This window comes from Astyanax mexicanus, chromosome 3 (genome assembly GCF_023375975.1).
Source record: "Astyanax mexicanus isolate ESR-SI-001 chromosome 3, AstMex3_surface, whole genome shotgun sequence".
Taxonomy (NCBI): domain Eukaryota; kingdom Metazoa; phylum Chordata; class Actinopteri; order Characiformes; family Acestrorhamphidae; genus Astyanax; species Astyanax mexicanus.
The window spans coordinates 59,697,399-59,719,386 of record NC_064410.1 but is presented as its reverse complement, the minus strand read 5'-3'; the positions used below and the strand labels follow the sequence as shown (position 1 = coordinate 59,719,386).

Here is a 21,988-nt window from a genome sequence, read left to right as displayed (position 1 = left end):
TGTCATCTGCTGGTGTTGATCCACTGTGTTTTATTATCAAGTCTAAACTCAGTGCAGTTTTGTTTTCCCACAAAATCTTACAGCACTTCATGCTTCTCTCTGCTACTGACAACTTTTATGGAGATGCGGATTTCATTTTTCAGCAGGATTTGGCACACTGCCCACGCTGTGAAAAGTACCATTTGGTCTTATATAATATTCAAATTTTCTGAGACACTAATTTTGGGTTTTCATTGGCTGTAAACCATAATCATCAACAATAAAATAATTAAACACTTAAAATAGATCACTATGTATGTAATTCATCTATATAAAATATAAGTTTCACATTTTCAACTGAATTACTGAAACATAACTTTTCATTGATTTTCTTTACATTTTTTAAGACACACTAGTAGGACACTTTAGACATTATCTTACACACTGTGCAAGGTGCTTTAAGATGCTCATTGCTATCTTACACCCTGTCAACAGTCTATTTTCATGACTTTTGACTCTATATCTCCACCAATGGGTACATTTTTGGTGTATTGCTATTTTGGCAACGGAAAACACAGGTGCGCCGCTGACTGAATACAACCTAGACAACAGTCAAGCCAAGATAATGCAGGCTTACTGCACATGCTCTCTTGTATTTGTCCATGCATTTTCAAGCCACACAAGGTGTACTTTTCCTGCTTTTATGATAGCAAAGTCACACTGACATCCCTTAAATCAAGATGAATGGTGCACACGGTTGATGGCTAACCTATAGATTGCTAAAATAGGGCCCTTTGTTTCTATTATTTCAGACTGTACATACTTTATTATTATCCTCCATCTTTCACCCTGTTCTTCAATACTCACTGATATAGTGTCTGATCCACTCGTACCAGCACTTACTAACACCTCATACACCACCACCATGCTAATCAGTGCTAATCACTGCAGTGCTGAGAATAAAGACCCACTACCCAAATAATAATAATAATAATAATAATAATAATAATAATAATAATAATAATAATAATTATATTAGCTATATATATATATATATATATGATCAGTGGAGCTGGAGAGATGGACAGCCAGTGTAGAAACAAGAAGATGGTCATAATATGAGGATAATAACTGTATATAACAAAAAAACAGTGATATTAAGTCAGTCAAGTTCTTTTGATGCATCCATCAGAAATAAAAAAATAAACAAATTAATAAATAAAAAAGTTAAAACAAAAAAAGAAAACAAGTGTTTTAAAGTTGAAAGATCCTTCAGAATAAATCACAGGAAAAGGAAATTAAAGCTAATTAAGCTTAACTGGAGCCAATTACACTCAGTGAGCACTTTATTAGGAACACTACACAATATACCAATACCAGCTTGGACTTACTTTTACTATTAAAAAAAAGCATTTGAGGTCATTTTTCATGTTCCCAGCAGGAGTAATTAATACTGTTAAACTACTTTTCTACCACATCCCAAGGTGTTCTACTGGATTCAGCCATCTAAAAGAAGTCTTTGTGATGTATCAAGAGCCACGGTATCCAGGGTAATGTCAGGATACCACCAAAAAGGACCGACCACATCCAACAGGATTAACTGTGGACGCTGTAAGAGGAAGCTGTCTGAAAGGGATGTTTGGGTGCTAACCCAGATTGTATCCAAAAAAACATAAAACCACGGCTGAATTTAATCTGCACAAAAGTCACTTTAAGTAAAAACTGGCACAAATCACCCCACTCTCCCCTACCTTGTTGAATCTGTGCCACGAAGGATTAAGGCAGTTCTGAAGGCAAAAGGGGGTCCAACCCGGTACTAGCAAGGTGAGTATACTACCTAATAAAGTGCTTAGTGAGTGTTTCTACATTCCCCAGCCCAGTTAAATCATTCAATCAATCTGAAGTGTACCGAAGGCTGCATTACCAGTATTAAAACAAAAGGGGACAAAAGGAGGGAGAACCATCTCAACATCGAACCCGTTAAATTGAAGAACCACTTAGCATAAACGAACATTCGTTAAGAAAGACAAGGTCTCACAGGAATGCTACAGTAACATTCTCAACACAGCCCAGTGGGATTCAAGAATAAATGCATAACGTTCACAGTTTCAGATAGAAGAAGAAGAAGAAGAAGAAGATTTACGAAAGCGTTTTTTTTTCCCGTAACAGACTGGATCAATATTGTAAAACACTGTGAAATTGTACAAGCTGTTCGTCACGGTCGTGTCTTGCTCCTCCTCTTTGCTACAAAGGCAAAAAACCTGCAGTGTATAGAAATTCTATGAAACTTGCCTTTTTTTGTTTGTGAGTATTTGCTGTAAACCGTTTCGGAAAGTAAGTAAACAGACCCGCGCAGCTCCTCCCACTTTATAAAGCATCTTATCTTAGGCTTATGTTCATACAGGAAGTAAAAGTGTCCCAAATCTGATCTCTTTTAAATCTGATACATATCCGATATGCAGCAGTTGCATCAGTTGCATCAACTCGACATTCACAATTATGCACTAAGAAGAAGAGAAAATGGAAAATAGTAGCGAATGAGGGATTCAGTTGTTTCTGTGGATAGTGTGGCAACAGACCTCACAAATAAATACTAATACTTTAAAAAAAAATTAGAATACCATAGAAAAGTTACTTTATGTCAATAATTCAGTTCAAAAAGTGAAACTTTATATATTATATAAATTTATTACAGGCAGGGTGATCTATTTTAAGGGTTTAATTATTTTATTGTTGATGGAGATACAAAAATTAGAATATCATATAAGACCAATTGGTACTTTTGGCAGTGTTGGCACTGTGCCAAATCCTGCTGGAAAATGAAATCCACATCACAAAGACCAGCAGATGATATAGCCCCCAAACCATCACTGATTGGTGGAAAATTCACACTAGACCTCAAGCAGCTTAGACCGTTAATTTAGTGTTTTATTATCAAGTCTAAAGTCAGTGCAGTTTTGTTTTCCCACAAAATCTTACAGCACTTCATGCTTCCCTCTGTTACTGACAACTTTTATGGAAATGCAGATTTCATTTTCCAGCAGGACTTGATTTTTGGGTTTTCATTGGCTGTAAGCCATGATCATCAACAATAAAAGAAATAAACACTTAAAATAGATCACTCTGTGATTTTAATACATCTATATAATATATGAGTTTCACATTTTGTTAGTTAGTGAAATGATATTCAAATTTCCATGCTTAAAAAGAAATTTTAAAAGAAATGGCTAAACGTAACCAGAAAAGGGCGCTGCTGCAGCATCCAAAGAAAGATGAAAAGCGTAAAAAGCACTAAAGCAAGCTTTAAAGCATTCTCTGAAATCAGCAGAGCTGTCAACGATTGGAATACCCTAACCTCTTGTCCACTGCAGGGCTGTGCCATTCTGCATTGGCTACGGTTTCTTTTTCTATTTGCTGTGTTGCTAAAGTAGGACCAGGTAGTGCATGCCGTCCTGTTATTAGCCTGGAGCTACAAAGAAGCGCAATGGGATTGTGAACAGTGGTTTTAATAAGGTTCTTGTTCACTTCTTAAGTCATTAATGCCTCGTTTTAAATGTGAGAGCTCTCTGGATTCTAGCAATGAGGTGTGGAGCTACTTTGAGCAACTGGATAACGGTGCAAAAAGCGATTTATCGGGGCAAAATATGCCCTGGTACAGCCGTTATACAGAGTGCTGGGCAAAAAGCACAATTACTGGATCTCAGAAAGCTGTGGGAGAGCGGAGTTGGGATATTCAACAAAGGTTAGTACTCTATTTATCATGCTTTACTGCACCAAAAGCCAATTATACTCCAGAGTTCTCATTTAAGTGCCAGTGGACACAGAGCCCAGCTAGCCAATCAGTGCATTTCTACATCATTTAGTCCTTGAACTGAACTGAATGGTTCTCTGGCTCCACAATGGAGCCAAATTGTTTCCATGTGGAAAAGTGATAAGAACAGTTTGGCACTGTAGTATTAAAAGGAAGCCGATGATATTCACTATGATGCTGGCAAAAATGAAACCGAAACTTCACGTGAAGCGCTGCTCTCCGTTTCAGAAAGTGCCAGGAAAGCAGTATTAGAAACCTTGGATTTGGTAAAAAATAAATAAATAAATAAATCAGATTTGGGACACCGTTCCACCTTCCATACGAACATATCCCTAGACTTCAAGTCACAGGAAACTGCACCTCAATATAACGTTTCAAATCTAATCGGACGAAGAACCAACTAAACATACTTCAAAATATACTATCGTTAAATTCATATCATGCCCACAAGCTCCTTTGGTGAGCCGAAACATTAAAACGCAGCACGGAAAGTGCTGAACGGCGACAAAATACTGATCTTTAAACAGAGTCTTCATATAATTCACTTAGTAGTTTTTCTCTGGACGACAGTTAAAATCACACATTCAAAAGAGTTTCGTCTTTAAATAGCAAACATAGTACAACAGGTAGAAAAGCACACTGGAAATAGTGAGTACCACCGGCGCCAAAATCACTCCTCCTCCATCGACTTCTCGATCTCCTTCAGCCTCCGCACGAACTCCTGAGCCTCGCGGTCTCCTGTCCTCGCCTCCAGCATCTTCATGATGGGTTTCTCTGGATCAGGAAAACAGATTGGGTGAGGGTGGAATCCAGAGGGACTCACTGTAAATAAGCTCTTAATAGGAAGGCTGTTTGCTGGGAATCACACTGTAATTGGATTTCCATTCAGGGAAAAGGGAGAGAAGTCTGACAGGTTATGAGGAAATCTGCTGTACTTTAGGAAGCTGCAGTAATTGGTATTTGATTGTGACACCGATATGAATAAATACATGCAGTGTGATATGAAAAAATGATAAGGAGAGCTACACTATACACTAAAGGGGTGAGCTGCTTATTAACTAAGCCTTTTTTAATGAATAACTAGTATATTTATATATTTTTAGATTTAGAAACATTTTAATATCAGGCAAAAAATATAAAGCTCTGGAAAAAAATGAAGAGAACACTTCAGTTTCTGAATCAGTTTCTCTGATTTTGCTATTTATAGGTTTATATTTGAGTAAAATGAACATTGTTGTTTTATTCTATAAACTACTGACAACATTTCTCCCAAATTCCAAATACAAATATTGTCATTTAGAACATTTATTTACAGAAAATGAGAAATAGCGGAAATAGTTTTCATGCATCTTGGCATCATGTTCTCCTCCACCAGTCTTACACACTGCTTTTGGATAACTTTATGCTGCTTTACTCCTGGTGCAAAAATTCAAGCAGTTCAGTTTGGTGGTTTGATGGCTTGTGATCATCCATCTTCCTCTTGATTATATTCCAGAGGTTTTTAAGTGGTCTTTTATGTTTATTATATATATATATATATATATATATATATATATATATATATATATATATATATATATATATATATATATATATATATATAATAAAACAAAATTCTAGTCAAACTAATCTAGCCCTGTTTGAAAAATATTTCCACGTAAACCTATTGATTGGGTTGTGTTACTCTTGGCAGCAACAACTATAATCAAGCTTTACCGATAACTGAAAAAGTGTCTTTCCCATCTCTGTGGAGGAATTTAGTTCCACTCTTCTTTACAGAATTGTTTTAATTTAGACACATTGGAGGATTTTCCAGCATGAACGTCCTTTAAGATTTAAGATCATCCACAGAATCTCAATCAGACTTTAACAAGATCACTCCTAAACCTTCATTTAGTGTTTTTTTAAGTCATTCAGAGGTGGACTTTTTGTTTGTGTGCTTTGGGTCATTGTCCTGCTGCAGAACCCAAGTACACCTGAGCTTGAGGTCATGAACAGATGACTGGATATTCAATTCTCCTTCACTATAGTCTGATATAGTCTGACCATCACACACACACACACACACACACACACTACCACCACCATGTTTTACTATGTTCAGTATGATGTTCTTTTTCTGAAATTATGTGTTTTATAGTTTTACGCCAGATGTAACAGAAAACACACACCTTCCAAAAAGCTCCACATTTGTCTTGTCAGTCGAAAAAATAGTTCTGGAGATCAAGATGTTAAATATTTTTAGTTAAAACATGTATTCAACACATGGATGGCATGTATTATAAGTATACCAAAAAGAATGTATTACATGCCATCCATATGTTGACACAGTGTAATTTGTGTGTTTTAACTAAAAATATTTAAATTTCAGGAATTATAATATGTTATGTATCATAAATGATTGATGAGTAAAATTGTATAAATTAAGTAATTGTACTTAGGTAATATTGTATGCAGAAATTAAGTAAAGTTTACTAAAATGTATCTGAAATTAAATTTACTTAAAAAAAGCAAATGCAGAAAGTTGCAAAACTTTTTTAAATTAAATTTTACTCATCATTTTTTTTTCAGGGCAAGGGATAAGATTATACATATACATATAGATTATTTTGTTAGTACTCAGTGTGTGTTTGTGTGTGTGTGTGTGTGTGTGTGTGTAAGGGGAGGTGTGTACCGCTGGGTTTCTGGCGGGACAGGTGTAAGATGAAAGGCTGCACATTCTTCCCGGCCGGGGTGGCGTTGGGTCGGCCCGGCCAGCAGAAGTCACTCAGAGGAGCCACCGCCTCCCCGGCGAAATCATTGGTGGACAGCCAATCATAATCCATCACAGTGAAGGTGAGGCAGGCAAACCTGTGTCTGTACTGCTCAGGACTCACATGACTGTGGAGAGACCAATCAGAGATCAGGGATCAGAGGAGGCTCTTCTACCTGTCTTCAAATGATTGTAAATAAGTACATACAATAAAATTGCTGTTAACTGGTGAACAGTAGCACACGTAAGGGAATAATTTATTAAAGATGACAAATCAAAGAGCAAATTTGTTTACTAAAACACAAAGCATGAAAAATGATTACTATCAGGGTCCTATATTAGAGATTGTATATATATTCTTAAATTAGCATTCCTTGTGAAATTTATTTACTAGTGCATATCAAATAATTAGAATATCCATGAAAAGTTACTTTATTTCAGTAATTCATTTCAAAATGTGAAAATCATATATTATATAGATGTATTACACACAGAGTGATGTAATGCAAGCCAATAATTAACCCAAAAATCAGTGTCTCAGAAAATTAGAATATTATGGTACTTTTGGCATCAGTGTGGGCAGTGTGCCAAGTCCTGCTGGAAAATGAAATCCTCATCTCTATAAAAGTTGTTTTCAGCAGAGGGAAGAAGCATGAAGTGCTGTAAGATTTTGTGGGAAAACAAAACTGCACTGACTTTAGACTTGATAATAAAACACAGTGGATCAACACCAGCAGATGACATGTCTCTCCAAACCATCACTGATCATCAGTAAATTTAACATTTCATTTGTAAATCAAGGGATCAGAGTCTGGAGGAAGAGTGGAGAGACACACAGTCCAAACTGCTTGAGGTCTAGTGTGAAGTTTCCACCAATCAGTGATGGTTTGGATAAAGAGAGACATGTCATCTGCTGGTGTTGATCCACTGTGTTTTATATCAAGTCAACTGACAACTTTTATGGAGATGCGGATTTCATTTTCCAGCAGGACTTGGCGCACTGCCCACACTGCCAAAAGTACCGATTGTTCTTATATAATATTCTATTTTACATAATAAACACTTAAAATAGATCACTCTGTGCTTAATACATCTATATAATATATGAGTTTGAACTGAAATCAAAATCAATGATATTCTAATGTTTTGAGATGCTGAACATGCAGCAGACTGGTAGTTGCACTTTATATAATAGAGAAGATGTCCAGTTCTTTAGTCAGGATCACTCACAAGTAGAAGAGCTCATCAAACACGGGGTGCAGGGTTTTCAGCTTGACTTGAGTGCGCTGACTCCGGGCGTTGGGGAAGAGGTGATGAGGACAGAGCTCCACTATGACGAAGGGATCACTCAACCCTAATGGAGGACAAACAGGAGAGTAATGATACCATGAGACATAAAGGTAATAATTAGGTTTAGAAAGCAGCAGTCCTCAAGATGTATTTTTGTTTTAAATTAAAAGTAGTAGTGTTCTTCAGTTAAAAGGGGACAACATATTCTAATTAATGGTATCGGTGTCTACTTCAGTTTCTCTGATTTTGCTATTTATAGGTTTATGTTTGAGTAAAATGAACATTGTTGTTTTATTCTATAAACTACAGACAACATTTCTCCCAAATTCCAAATAAAAATATTGTCATTTAGAGCATGTATTTGCAGAAAAAGAGAAATGGCTGAAATAATGATGCAGACCTCAAATAATGCAAAGAAAACTTTGCATTATTTAAGAGTTTTAAGAGTTCAGAAATCAATTTTTGGTGGAATAACCCTGTTTTTTAATCACAGTTTTTTTAAGGCATCTTGGCATCATGTTCTCCTCCACCAGTCTTACACACTGCTTTTGGATAACTTTATGCCTTTACTCCTGGTGCAAAAAATCAAGCAGTTCAGTTTGGTTTGATGGCTTGTGATCATCCATCTTCCTCTTGATTATATTCCAGAGTTTTTCAATTTGGTAAAATCAAAGAAACTCATAATTTTTAAGTGGGCTCTTATTTTTTCCAGAGCTGTATTTTTAACTATGGGTATTTAAATTTAAATGAAAGATCAAAATCAGTGTTTGTTTGGCAACATTTAATTTTACTGTATTTATCTTAGCGGTGTCAATCAACTGTATTAATCACAACAAAATGTTAGCATTTTGCTAGTTTTTTTTTTTTGTATTTTTGGGTAGGGAGACAGTAATAATAGTGCAATTAGTTTTAGATCTGGCAGAATAGAGATTTTTTTTTTCTGTATTATAATATCTTTGTGGGCGTGGCCTAAGCTTTTGGACTTAATGCCTTTAATTTTTTCTCCTTACATCACTTTTACTGGTACCACTTTATAATAAGACTTCCTTTATAAAGGGTTTATAAATGGTTTACAATTAGTTTATTAATTGTTACTAATTAGATTGTAAATGCCTTAAAAATCATTAATAATCAGTTATAACACATACGTAGAAAGGGCAACAATGACCTGTTGTTTGCCAAATAGTGAACTATATTACACAGCCGTCTATATTGTTGCCCTTTCTACGTGTGTGTTATAACTGATTATTAATGATTTTTAAGGCATTTACAACCTAATTAGTAACCATTAATAAACTAATTGTAAACCATTTATAAACCCTTTATAAAGGTAGTCTTATTTTAAAGTGGTACCACTTTACTTTTATACTTTAAGTAGTTTTGAAACCAGTACTTTTTTAAACACTTTTACTTAAATAGTAAAAAGCTTTTTTTTTAAGTTTTACTTTTTCAACTTCTACAGAAGTTTTAATTATATTATTTTTTTTTATCTAAAATATACTTCTACCTACAGAGTAATGAATGAAGATACTTTTTACACCTTTGTTCCACATGCTCTGTTACATTACAATGATCTCTGTTTCTTTAACCCTTGTGTGGTGTTCATATGTTTGTTACTCGTTTACTTAATATTCGCCCTTTACCTTTCTTATGGTACATTTCTTTCAAAAAGTGCTACTCTTTTTTTATTAGTTTTTTAATAAAATGTAAAAGAAAATGAATTAAACTCAAGATATGAGTAGAACATTTGTTTAGTTTCAAATTTACAAATGAAGCAAAGTTTATTAGCCCTTGGCCAAACATACTGTATGTAATATAAATGTGTGTGTGTGTGGGGGGGGGGGGGGTGTACAGTGTGTGTTTATCGAAAATGTGTTTTGATATATGTTTTTCACAAAAAATGAGCCAATGCCAATGAGTTTGAGTTAGAAAAAATATTTTTTTAGTATCATTTGATGAAAAATGAAAACGGGTCCCACAGACCCGAACACCACACAAGGGTTAAGTAATTCTATTAGTTCTAAGCAGAACCCGAGGTCAGTTTTGCACACCAAAGTATGATCATGTGAAATCTTCTCCAGGCTCACCGTTAGCATCGAGGGCGATGAGGTCAGCGGCGTGCAGTATTTCCACAGTGAGTCTCTGCTCGGGGGCGTCGTAGTAACATTTCACACTAATGCGGCCAAAGCGACTGTGCTTCAGGATTCTCTGGAAGATATAAAGCAGGCTCTTGTTGAGTTCTTTTGTTGGTGCAATTTGGAATTCTTATTTTGGCTAAAAATGAGTTTATTTTAACCCTTTAAACCTCTTTCATGTCTTATAACACAGTAATTATATCAGACAGACACATGTCCTGATCTCTTTTACTCCAGAAGACATACGGCTGCTCAAAAATATAATCATTTAAAATGTAAAAGGAAGCAGAATTGTTATATTTTCCTGGAACTGATCATGTTTTATGTTTTGGTCAAAATTTTACCAAACACCTGTTTTTTTTTTACTTATTTTTGAATGTATAGACGTTAAATATATTCACATCTAAGATATATTTTCAAAAATGGTTAGACTAGAGTGTTTATGAGTTGAAAGCATAAGCATATTGATGATTTGAGTTCATTACATGGCTTATTAATTATTACTTTGACAAAATACATGGAGAAACAGCATCAGGTGGATTTATTTTTCTTGATAATCAATAATCACACCTCTAGGATACATGTAGATACTAAAAACCTGACACTCAGAGCAGCCTATGCCTTTCAGTATTTTAATCAGGACACACAAAAATGTAAACTTTTTAGTCTAAATAAATAAAAATGTTTAGGACAAAATAACTACTTAGTAAAAATGTGCAAATAAAATAGAAAAACTATATAAAGTAGTGCACACACCATACCTAGCTTTAGTTTCTAGAGTAAAGCAGGTAGTTTCACACTTTGTTTTTCTGTGGACACTTTTACTGAGTCATTAACTGATATTATTTGGTTTGAAACATCATATAAATATGTTTAAAGCACTAAAGGTAAATATTCAAAATTGGTTGGGGAAGGAGATTTTTTTCTCACTTTTTTAGGTGTTTTATTCTCAGTGGGTTTCTTGTAGATTTAGCTTTACCGCACTGGGATGTGATCACTATTTTTAGAAAGAGTAAGCTCTGCCCTTTTTAACCATATATGGATTATGTTTATGTGTGAAGGGATTCCTGAGTAATTAAGCTGAGAACACAAGGTGAGATTTTGGACGGAAAATCCGTCTGTAGGGTTCTAAGGGTTAATGCATGATAATTCTGCTGATCTTAACTAATACATAAAGTTTAGCTGCTTCAGACCCAGCTAAACATCGAGTAAGTGACTTCCTCCGGTGGCGGATGAGTGACTAAGAGGCCGATCGGTGCAAAACACGTCTGAGGCGAGGTGGAAATGAGTGGTGTAAACTTCTAATCAGCAGAGGAAGTGAAGTCTTTGTGATATCTCAGCTCCCAATCAACACCTCCTCTCTCTGCAGGACTGGAGGCAGAGCGCAGCAGGCTGCAGGATACCTGCTGAGAGATCTTCTCCAGGAAGTACTGCTCGATCAGCTCGAACGACGAGCACTTGTTCAGCTTCAGCTCCTCCTCCAGGGACTGGAACACAGCACACGGGGAGCCGGTCAGTTCTCAGCGGTCACTAAACTGGCTAGAATTGGTTTAAAGTAGAAAATAATTGTCTATTTGTTACTTTACCTTGTAGTCTCCACTCTTCAGATCCTCCAGGAGCAGCCCTTCACCATCAGCGTGGAAGAACCGCACCAGAGTCTGAGGGAAATTACTTATTAAAACAATATCTTTCAGCTAAAATTCTAAATTCATGCAATATAAACACCGAGAAACAAAGCAAATTGGAGCTTCTTACAGCAGATGCAACACATTATTCTACAACAATGACTGTAGAAAACATGGCCACTGTTTATCCACTCCATAGTGTTTTACACATGAAATAAATCTGCCCAGAAATATTCAATTTGCAGCCAAAGTCTGCCCCCTTTTCCCAGATCAATCATCTCAGCCTGCCTTCATTGAGCTTATAGACCAAAAGCAGGTTCTTTTCAATAAATACCCCAGATTGTCGGGTAGTAAACCAAATTTTTCAGACTATAAGGCACACCTTAAATCCTTGTGAGGTGTTCATATTTGTGTTACTCGTTTACTTTGTTACTTGTATTTAATTCAGCAAAATTAAGCAATTTTACATTAAAATGCTTTACACATGCTTGCTTCACCTAAATTGCAAGCAATATAAACAGCTTACATGGTTAATATTTGCCCTTTACCTTTCTTATGTTACATTTCTTTCAAAAAGTGCTACTCTTTTATATTAGTTTAAAAAAAAAATGTAAAAGAACATGAATTAAACTCAAGATATGAGTAGAAAATTTGTTTAGTTTCAAATTTACAAATGAAGCAATGTTTATTAGCCCTTGGCCAAACATACTGTATGTAATATAAATGTGTGTGTGTGGGGGGGGGGGGGGTGTGCAGTGTGTGTTTATCGAAAATGTGTTTTGATATATGTTTTTCACAAAAAATTAGCCAATGCCAATGAGTTTGAGTTAGAAAAAATATTTTTTTAGTACCATTTGATGAAAAATTAAAACGGGTCCCACAGACCCGAACACCACACAAGGGTTAAATCCTTAATTTTTCTCAAAAACCGGCAGTGCTCCTTATAATCCGGTGCTCCTTATGTATGAATTTTACCAGTCAGGTAATAAGAAGCAGTAAAGTCACTCCGCTGAAGTACAGAGTTATAAGTGTTATAAGAGTTCTCAGTGAAGTTTCTCCAGCACTAAGGCTGGGTGCAGCAGCATTAGCATTAGCTGCTAACCACAGCACTAGCTCTTTCACCATTTAGAGGTGAGTATATTGTACTGTAGTCTGCGTGTTTGCTGCATTAAAACAAGCTATGTGGAAACCGCAAACCGCTAGCTGATAGCGCCCTGGGTTACCGGAACCCTCAAGGTTCCCTTAGTCTAGCGCTATCAGGCAGCATTTACATCCCGCTAACGCTGCTGTTAGCAGCTAATGCTAAAGCTAATGCTGCTGCACCCAGCCTTAATGCTGGAGAAACTTCACTAAAAACTCACCTATCTATCTATCTATCTATCTATCTATCTATCTATCTATCTATCTATCTATCTATCTATCTATCTATCTATCTATCTATCTATCTATCTATCTATCTATCTATCTATCTATCTATCTATCTATCTATCTATCTATCTATCTATCTAATAGTGTCGCTGAATGTGCCTTATAATCCGGTGCGCCTTATATATATAAATAGACCAGAAAATATACATTTATTAATAGTGCACCTCATAATCCGCTTTATAGTCTGGAAAATATATATTCTGTGAAACTGACACCAATTAATCCATAGTTTATCCTCTTCAGTAACACAGGCTGTGAAGTATCGTAGAGAATTGTCTTGTCATGTATTGGACATCACAGAATCACAGTACCGTGATGATATCGTATCTTGAGATGCCTTATAATTCCCACACCTACTGTTAACTGGTGGGCCTTAACAGTGGAGGCATGGAGGCAGGAGTCAGTGCAAATCCAGACTTTATTAGAGTCTACTAAACGGTGGGACAGACACAAGAAACTGAAACACAAAAACACGTTAATGAAAGAAACATGGAGATATATAAGAACATCACCAGGCATCCAGTAGAAAACAGTGGGAAACCATGAGGGCCTTCTGATATCTCTAATAAATCACTTTAATTCATATAAATTTGTCATACTGTCTTATTTATAAGCAATCAAGTCACGACTGTCTGCTGTCAACATGCCTCCTCACACACTCCTCTAGTATTCTGATAATATATTTATATATGTGTGTTTATGCACGTTCATGCATTATGCATTATGTACACATACAGGCTCTACCGGATATATTAGCCTGACAGTGTACATACAGTAATTACTCTATGCATACCAACTGTATCACTGTAATTTGCATCTCTTTGCACATCAATGCAATGCACAGTCTTTTTTATACATCCTTATACATATATATATATATATTTTGTAGTTTGTTTATAGCATGAATTTAATTCAGCTGTGTTATCACATACTAATGCAAATTTCCTTTAGAATCAATAAAGTATCTACTGTATCTACAGGTGCATCTCAAAATATTAGAATATCATTGAAAAGTTACTTTATTTCAGTAAATTAGTTGAAAAAGTTGAAACTCTATTTTAAGCATTTATTTCTCTTTATTGTTGATGATTATGAAGCTTACAGCCAATGAAAACCTAAAAATCTGTGTCTCAGAAAATTAGAATATTATATAAGAACAATTGTTACTTTTGGCAGTGTGGGCAGTGTGCCAAGTCCTGCTGGAAAATGAAATCCGCATCTCCATAAAAGTTGTCAGTGCAGTATTTTCCCACAAAATCTTACAGCCCTTCATGCTTCATGCAACACCAACTTATATGGAGATGCAGATTTCATTTTCCAGCAGGACTTGGCACAGCTCGAATACTCATGGTTCACCACTGTCAAAAACCCAGTACACATAGAACAACACACAAAAACCAACAAACACACAACAACAGACCAACAAACACACACAACAGACCATAAAGGCAACCTTGAACACAGACAAGAAACACGTGGGTCTAATGATGAGTGTGCGTGGCTATAGACTTTACAGAACTGAGGGGAATTACAAAGAAGAGGCGGGACTAAAGAGATGCACATAATCAAATTAAACAGAATCACACAGGTCAGTGTAACATTTGTCAGTTTTATTTTCTGACCATTTGAGGTTAAATTCAAATAAAAAAGTCATTATTTCATGTTGTCCATTTTGGCCCCCTGCACAAAACACATTGCGGTGTTCATTGCTATCTTACACCCTGCTAACAGTCTATTTTCATGCCTTTTGCCTGAATGGTTTAAATAGAAAAAAAAAATATGCACAAGGCATACTTTTCCTGTCGTTACAATAGCAAAGACTAAATGTATGATTGACAGCTCACTTATAGATCGTGAAAATTGGGCCCTTTGTGTCCATTTTTTAAATTTTTTTTATTTCTGCCCCTTACAATCTGAAAACTCGGAGGAAAGCGTAGCGACTCGGTTCTGATACATCAGCTCACAGACGCAGCCTTGTGCTGATCAACATCACCCTAGGAGTGATGAGGGGAAAGAGCGCAATCGACTGTACTCACCCAGAGAGAGCAACACCAATTGTACTCTCTCAGGGCTCTGACAGCTGATGGCAAGCTGAATGACTGGGATTCGACCCAGCTATCTCCTAATAAAACACCCTATTTTAATAATCTGTAGGCTAGCTTGATTTATACTACTACTACTGAAATGACTACAACTATGACTACAACTATTAAATTTAATCCTATTAAAGTTACCACGATTATTTTTTATAATACTACTAAAGTTACCTATACTAATATTTATACTACTACTAAAGTTACCTATACTAATATTTATACTACTACTAAAGTTACCTATACTAATATTTATACTACTACTAAAGTTACTAGTACTAAAATTACTATTTCTACTAAAGTTACTACTACTAAAGTTACCTATACTAATATTTATACTACTACTAAAGTTACTAGTACTAAAATTACTATTTCTACTAAAGTTACTACTACTAAAGTTACCTATACTAATATTTATACTATTACTAAAATTACTATTACTACTAAAATTACTACTTCTACTAAAGTTACTACTACTACAGTTACCTATACTAATATTTATACTATTACTAAAATTACTATTACTACTAAAATTACTACTTCTACTAAAGTTACTACTACTAAAGTTACCTATATTAATATTTATAATAGTACTAAAATTACTATTACTTAAGTTACCTATATTAATATTTATAATACTACTAAAATTACTACTACTAAAGTTACCTATATAAATATTAATACTACTACTAAAGTTACTAGTACTAAAGTTACTATTTCTACTAAAGTTACTACTACTAAAGTTACCTATACTAATATTTATACTATTACTAAAATTACTATTACTACTAAAATTACTACTTCTACTAAAGTTACTACTACTAAAGTTACCTATATTAATATTTATACTATTACTAAAATTACTATTACTACTACCCATTTTAGTAATCGGTAGGCAAGCTTGATTTAGAGCATTTCACTATGTCTTTGCTATCGGAACAGCGGGAAAAGTACACCTTGCTCGGCTCAAAATTTGCAAAAACATGTACAAATGCTCTGGGTGTGTTTTGGAAGTAATGTGAATTGCTGAATTAGTAAATGTCTGACTTTTGATATTTGACTGATCATAGTGGCAGTGCTTTAGACTGCTGGACTTGTAACTTAGCACCCCCACCTATGAATTAATTTGTTTTTTACATAAAAAATTCTGTTTTTTTATATGGCCTCAAATGATGAAAGAAGAATTAAGAGAATTAAACTGATACACAGAGTGTGACACAGGGGAGAAGGTTTACACACAGGGAAAAAAACAGAGACAAGGGCAAGGGCTGGACGTTACAATCTGGACGATCAGGAAAATAATATAATTTTTTTGGCAAAAAAATCACTTAAAATTGATATAAAACCCCAGCAGTAATAAAGATACAGTAACATCTGGACTGAGGCCTCGTCTGTCTGCTATCAGCCGTCCCTGAACTCCAGCCCGTCTCTGATTAAAGCCTCTCTGTGTTCCAGCAGACCTGAGAACAGTCTTCAAACAGCGCGGGATCCACGCCATGCTAACAGAGCAGCTATACGGAGCCCAGCATGTTCGCCCACGCAACTCAGCATCTCAGGACTTTTCATGCAAATCTGTCCTACGTTCCTGCCAGTTCCTGTCCCTCGGAATAGTGCTACTCGCACATTGTGATTCTTGTGGGGACTCCCCTAACACACGCACGGCCAGGAGGACTGATGAGTATCTGATGGATGCTGAGAGTGGAAACCGCAAGTATTAAAGCAGGAGTTTAATCACAGTATTTACAGATTCAGACTGATTACAGGCAGCAGGGACTCACTGTGCTCTCAGGGATTAAAGTAGTAGTATGGGAAAATTTTAATTTTAGCCATATTCAGTGTAAAAAATTAGACTTTTCTTTATTATTTCTTTATTGTTCATTTCCTATTGTATTTTTGCCATAATCTGGATTAGAAAATTACTCAAATATTCACTATTCACTGTATACCTGTAACTCTACCTCTTCACTACTCAACATTCTCTATTCTGACTACTACTAACATTGTTACTACTACTAAAATGAATACTACTAAAGTTACCACTGTTAATATTTATACTACTACTATATATGTAACAACTACAAATATTGATACTACTAAAGTTAATGCAACTAAATTTACTACTACTACTAAAGTTACCTATACTAATATTTATTCTATTACTAAAATTACTACTGCTACTAAAATTACTATTACAAAAGTTACTAGTACTACAATTACTACTACTTGTACTGAAATTACTACTACTGCTACTAAATGTAATACTACATCTTTATGTAACAACTACAAAAATGTATACTACTACTAAATATATCTACTACTACTAAAGTTAATACAACTAAATTTACTACTACTACTAAAGTTACCTATACTAATATTTATTCTACTACTAAAATTACTATTACTACTAAAATTACTACAACTACTAAATATATCTACTACTACTAAAGTTAATACAACTAAATTTACTACTACTACTAAAGTTACCTATACTAATATTTATTCTACTACTAAAATTACTATTACTACTAAAATTACTACTACTACTAAATATATCTACTACTACTAAAGTTAATACAACTAAATTTACTACTACTACTAAAGTTACCTATACTAATATTTATTCTACTACTAAAATTACTATTACTACTAAAATGACTACTACTACTAAATATATCTACTACTACTAAAGTTAATACAACTACATTTACTACTACTACTAAAGTTACCTATACTAATATTTATTCTACTACTAAAATTACTATTACTATTAAAATTACTACTACTACTAAAATTACTATTATAAAAGTTACTAGTACTACAATTACTACTACTTGTACTGAAATTACTACTACTGCTACTAAATGTAATACTACTAAAGTAACCACTACCAATATTTACACTACTTCTTTATGTAACAACTACAAAAATGTATACTACTACTAAAAATACCTACTACTAAAGTTACATAAACTAATATTTATATTACTACTACTACTGATATTACTACTACTACTAATCTTACTACTATGAAATTTACTACTACTATTTATACTACTGCTAAAATTACTACTACTAATATTTATACTACTACTAAAATTACCATTACTAAAGTTACTACTACTACTAGTTACCACAACTAAGGTAACTACTAATAATAATTATACTACAATAAAAATACTATTACTAAACTTATACTATTAAAATTACTACTACTACTAAAGTTACTGGTGCTAATATTTATATTGCTACTAAAATTACTATTACTATATTTACTACTGCTACTAAAATAACTACTACTTATTTTTATACTGTGAATAAAATTACTATTACTAAAGTTACTCATAATAAAATTACTACTACTAATATTTGTACTACAACTAAATTTACTATTACTAAAGTTACTGCTATTACTAAGTTATTACTACTATGACTATAAAAGTAACTACTAGTAAGATTTATACTACTACTAAAATGACTACTAATAAAGTTACTACTTATAAAATTTCTACTACTAAAGTTACTACAACTAAGATTTATACTACTATATTTACTACTACTAAAAATACTGCTACATTTACTTCTACTAACATCACTACTACTAATATTTATACTACTACTTTGACTAGAATTTTTATTACTGAAGTCAGTACTACTAAAATTACTACTACTAACACTAAAGTTACTTCTAATAATATTATACTACTACTAGAATGTATATTAATAAAGTTACTACTACTAAAAATACTAGTACTAAATTTACTACTACTAATATTTATACTACTACTAAAATGACTACTACTCATGTTACAACTACTACTAGTAAAATTACTACTACTAATATTTATACTACTACTAAAATTACTATTATTAAATTACTAAAGTAACTAATATTTATTCTACTACTAAAATAACTATTATTAAAGTTACTACTACTAAAACTACTACTAGTACTACTACTATTGAAATTAGTACTACTACTAAAACTACTACTAGTACTTCTACTATTACATTTACTACTACTACTACTACTACTACTAAAATTAGGTTTACTACTAAAATTACTACTACTACTTCTTCTACAATTAATGCTACTCTTACTACTAATAATAATAGTAATACTGTTTTTAGCTAAACACTAAACTTTTGTCAATTTCTACAGATATTTTCAAAAACAAATCACAGCAAAAAGGGGACACTGTGGGAAAAAAATACATTTTAGCCAAACTACCAATTATATCAGATAATCAGTGTTTTAATACAATTATTCTCATTCTGTCATAGGAGTTTGGCCATAGTAGCTCTGGTAGCTTCAGTATATCTATATTTATATCCATACTTTACTGTATAGAACATACTTTATCATGGATTAGACATTCTCTATTGGGTTGGGTCTTCTCTCACCTCTATGGTGTGCTGGAACCGTGTGTAGAACTCCACCTGAACCCCCCTGTTCTCTGCTACTGAGTCCAGGATCATCCTCAGGACCAGCTCCCACAGACTCTGCAGGACCCTGCGGTACCAGAAGAGTAACAGGAATCATCATCATCATCATCATCATCATCATCATCATCATCATCATCATCATCATCATCATCATATTCCTGATGAGCTGAGCTCCAGCACATTCACTCAGAGTAGAGAAACACACTGATATTTACTATTCTCACCAGCTGCAGTGTTATTACACGCCGTGCCCTCAGGCTGCTGTAATATTATGTCATGGTGGAGGTAATTACCTTGCCAGGTTCTCCTTCACCAGTGACTCACTGAGGATGACTAAGGTGGAATCCAGGTATTTCATCAGCGGAGACACGGCCTGGAGAGGTTTACAACACAAAACACATAGTTACTACTGTATATTATTGCTATAATGCACAATTTGTACAAAAGTGTCAATGTACAAAGCCAAATTAAGAAAAAAAATACATTGTTTCTTGCATTTATTTAATTTAATTTATGTAAAATGTTCCATAAAAAGTTGGGATGTTAATGAATTTACCACTTTCTTAATGTTGTCAGTCCTGCACAAGAATTCAAGTCAAGTCAAGTCAAGTCAAGTAGTTTTATTGTCAATACTGCATATGTACAGGACATACAGAGAATTTAAAGTACGTTACTCTCCTTCCCAATTTTACAGCAAGTACAGATAATAGATATAATAAAAAAAAAAGAATGGGAGACACTATGGGTACAATACAGCAGGGACACAATACACATACATGAGACAGAAACAATGGGCAGTAGTGGTGGGGGAGAAATAGATTTAAATATAAATAAAAAGAGAAATAAGATAAATAATATAAAAGAGTGGGAGACACTATATGTACAATACAACAAGACACAATAAACATACGTAAGACGGAAGACAATAGTGCATTATTGATGGTGATTGAGATGGAATGACAGTATAAATAGTATATATCAGTAGTGCAAATATGGTATATGTTATATAGCTTAAGGCTGGTAAAGTGAATGAGTGCGTAAAGTTCTTAAAGTTCACAGTTTTTGGGGAATTAAAGTGCGTATTACAGTGCAAGTATAGCAGTAGTCCAAGTCCATTTGGAAGGGACCAGTACTTTGTGTATTACAGTGCAGAGTTTCAGTACTGTATTGGTGGGGGGTGGGGGGGGGGGGTCAGGATGCTGAGTGAATGTGTGAATTGTCATGATGCTCATTGCTATCTTACACCCTGTCAACAGTCTATTTTCACTCCTTCCGCCTGCATCGTTTACATAGCAACAGTTTACATAGCCTGTGAATAAATTCTTTCCAATGGGAGTGGTGGTCTGGAAGTGAGGTGTGTTCAGCTAAATTTCTGGTATATTGCTATCTTGGCAACGGAAAACACAAGTGCACCACTGCCTGAATACAACCTAGAAAGTAGAAAGACTTCAACAGTCAGACGTTCATTGCTATCTTGGCAACACAGATGCCCAATGTTACCTCTGGTCCATCAATTACTGAAAATAGTACGGTACCTCTGTATTGTAGAGAAGTGGGTGGAGCTTCTGGACATGGTGAACTAGTTATAAGGCTCATGTTGTGTACAGTGATGTTGTAAGTGGTATTAGTGAATATAGTAACTCTGTATTGTATTGTAGAGAAGTGGGCGGAGCTTCTTCTGGTCATGGTGAACATAAGGCTTGTGTTGTGTACAGTAGTAAAGTTGTAAGTGGTATTAGTGAATATAGTAACTCTATTGTAGTAGAGAAGTGGGCGGAGCTTCTTCTGGTCATGGTGAACATAAGGCTTGTGTTGTGTACAGTAGTAAAGTTGTAAGTGGTATTAGTGAATATAGTAACTCTGTATTGTATTGTAGAGAAGTGGGCGGAGCTTCTTCTGGTCATGGTGAACATAAGGCTTGTGTTGTGTACAGTAGTAAAGTTGTAAGTGGTATTAGTGAATATAGTAACTCTGTATTGTAGTAGAGAAGTGGGCGGAGCTTCTTCTGGTTATGGTGAACATAAGGCTTGTGTTGTGTACAGTAAAGTTGTAAGTGGTATTAACTAATTAATATTTATTTATATGTAATTTTAGAGTATTTCTATTGGTCCATTCACCCTAAAAGTTTAAAAACAATATGGAAAATAACCACAAGATTCATCAGACAGAAATTCAACCATATAACCCAAAATAAAATCACAGAAAAAGACAGAAAAGGACGCTGTACTCACATCGTCATTGTTGATAGTGTCTGGAGAAAGGCTAATGTGCTGAATGTATCTCCTGAGCTCAGGAAGCATCTGCACACAGTGACCCAAACACAGAGCCGTCAACAAAAGAACAGAGAGAAGCTCAGCTATCTGTGAAAAGCGGAAGAGGAAGAACGGCTCTTTATTAAAATTGCTTCTTAATGACTCGTCTCAGAGGCCCTC

The 21,988-nt window shown here is 34.5% G+C and overlaps 1 protein-coding gene across 2 annotated transcripts in view; it reads right to left on the bottom strand.

Annotated features, from left to right (window-relative positions):
* Window positions 1-1,880: 1,880 nt before the first annotated feature.
* The window catches only part of baiap3 (BAI1 associated protein 3), a 129,140-nt gene continuing 109,032 nt past the window's right edge, over window positions 1,881-21,988 (bottom strand). For both annotated transcript variants that reach the window (XM_022666661.2, XM_049475946.1), the window contains 9 exons: window positions 21,788-21,856; window positions 19,850-19,929; window positions 19,515-19,623; window positions 11,554-11,625; window positions 11,371-11,454; window positions 9,920-10,040; window positions 7,773-7,896; window positions 6,465-6,670; window positions 1,881-4,564 (listed from right to left, as the gene is read on the bottom strand). In XM_022666661.2, coding sequence (XP_022522382.2) covers window positions 4,461-4,564; window positions 6,465-6,670; window positions 7,773-7,896; window positions 9,920-10,040; window positions 11,371-11,454; window positions 11,554-11,625; window positions 19,515-19,623; window positions 19,850-19,929; window positions 21,788-21,856 — 969 coding nt within the window. In that variant the 3' untranslated portion in view covers window positions 1,881-4,460. The remainder of the gene's footprint in view (window positions 4,565-6,464; window positions 6,671-7,772; window positions 7,897-9,919; window positions 10,041-11,370; window positions 11,455-11,553; window positions 11,626-19,514; window positions 19,624-19,849; window positions 19,930-21,787; window positions 21,857-21,988) is intronic.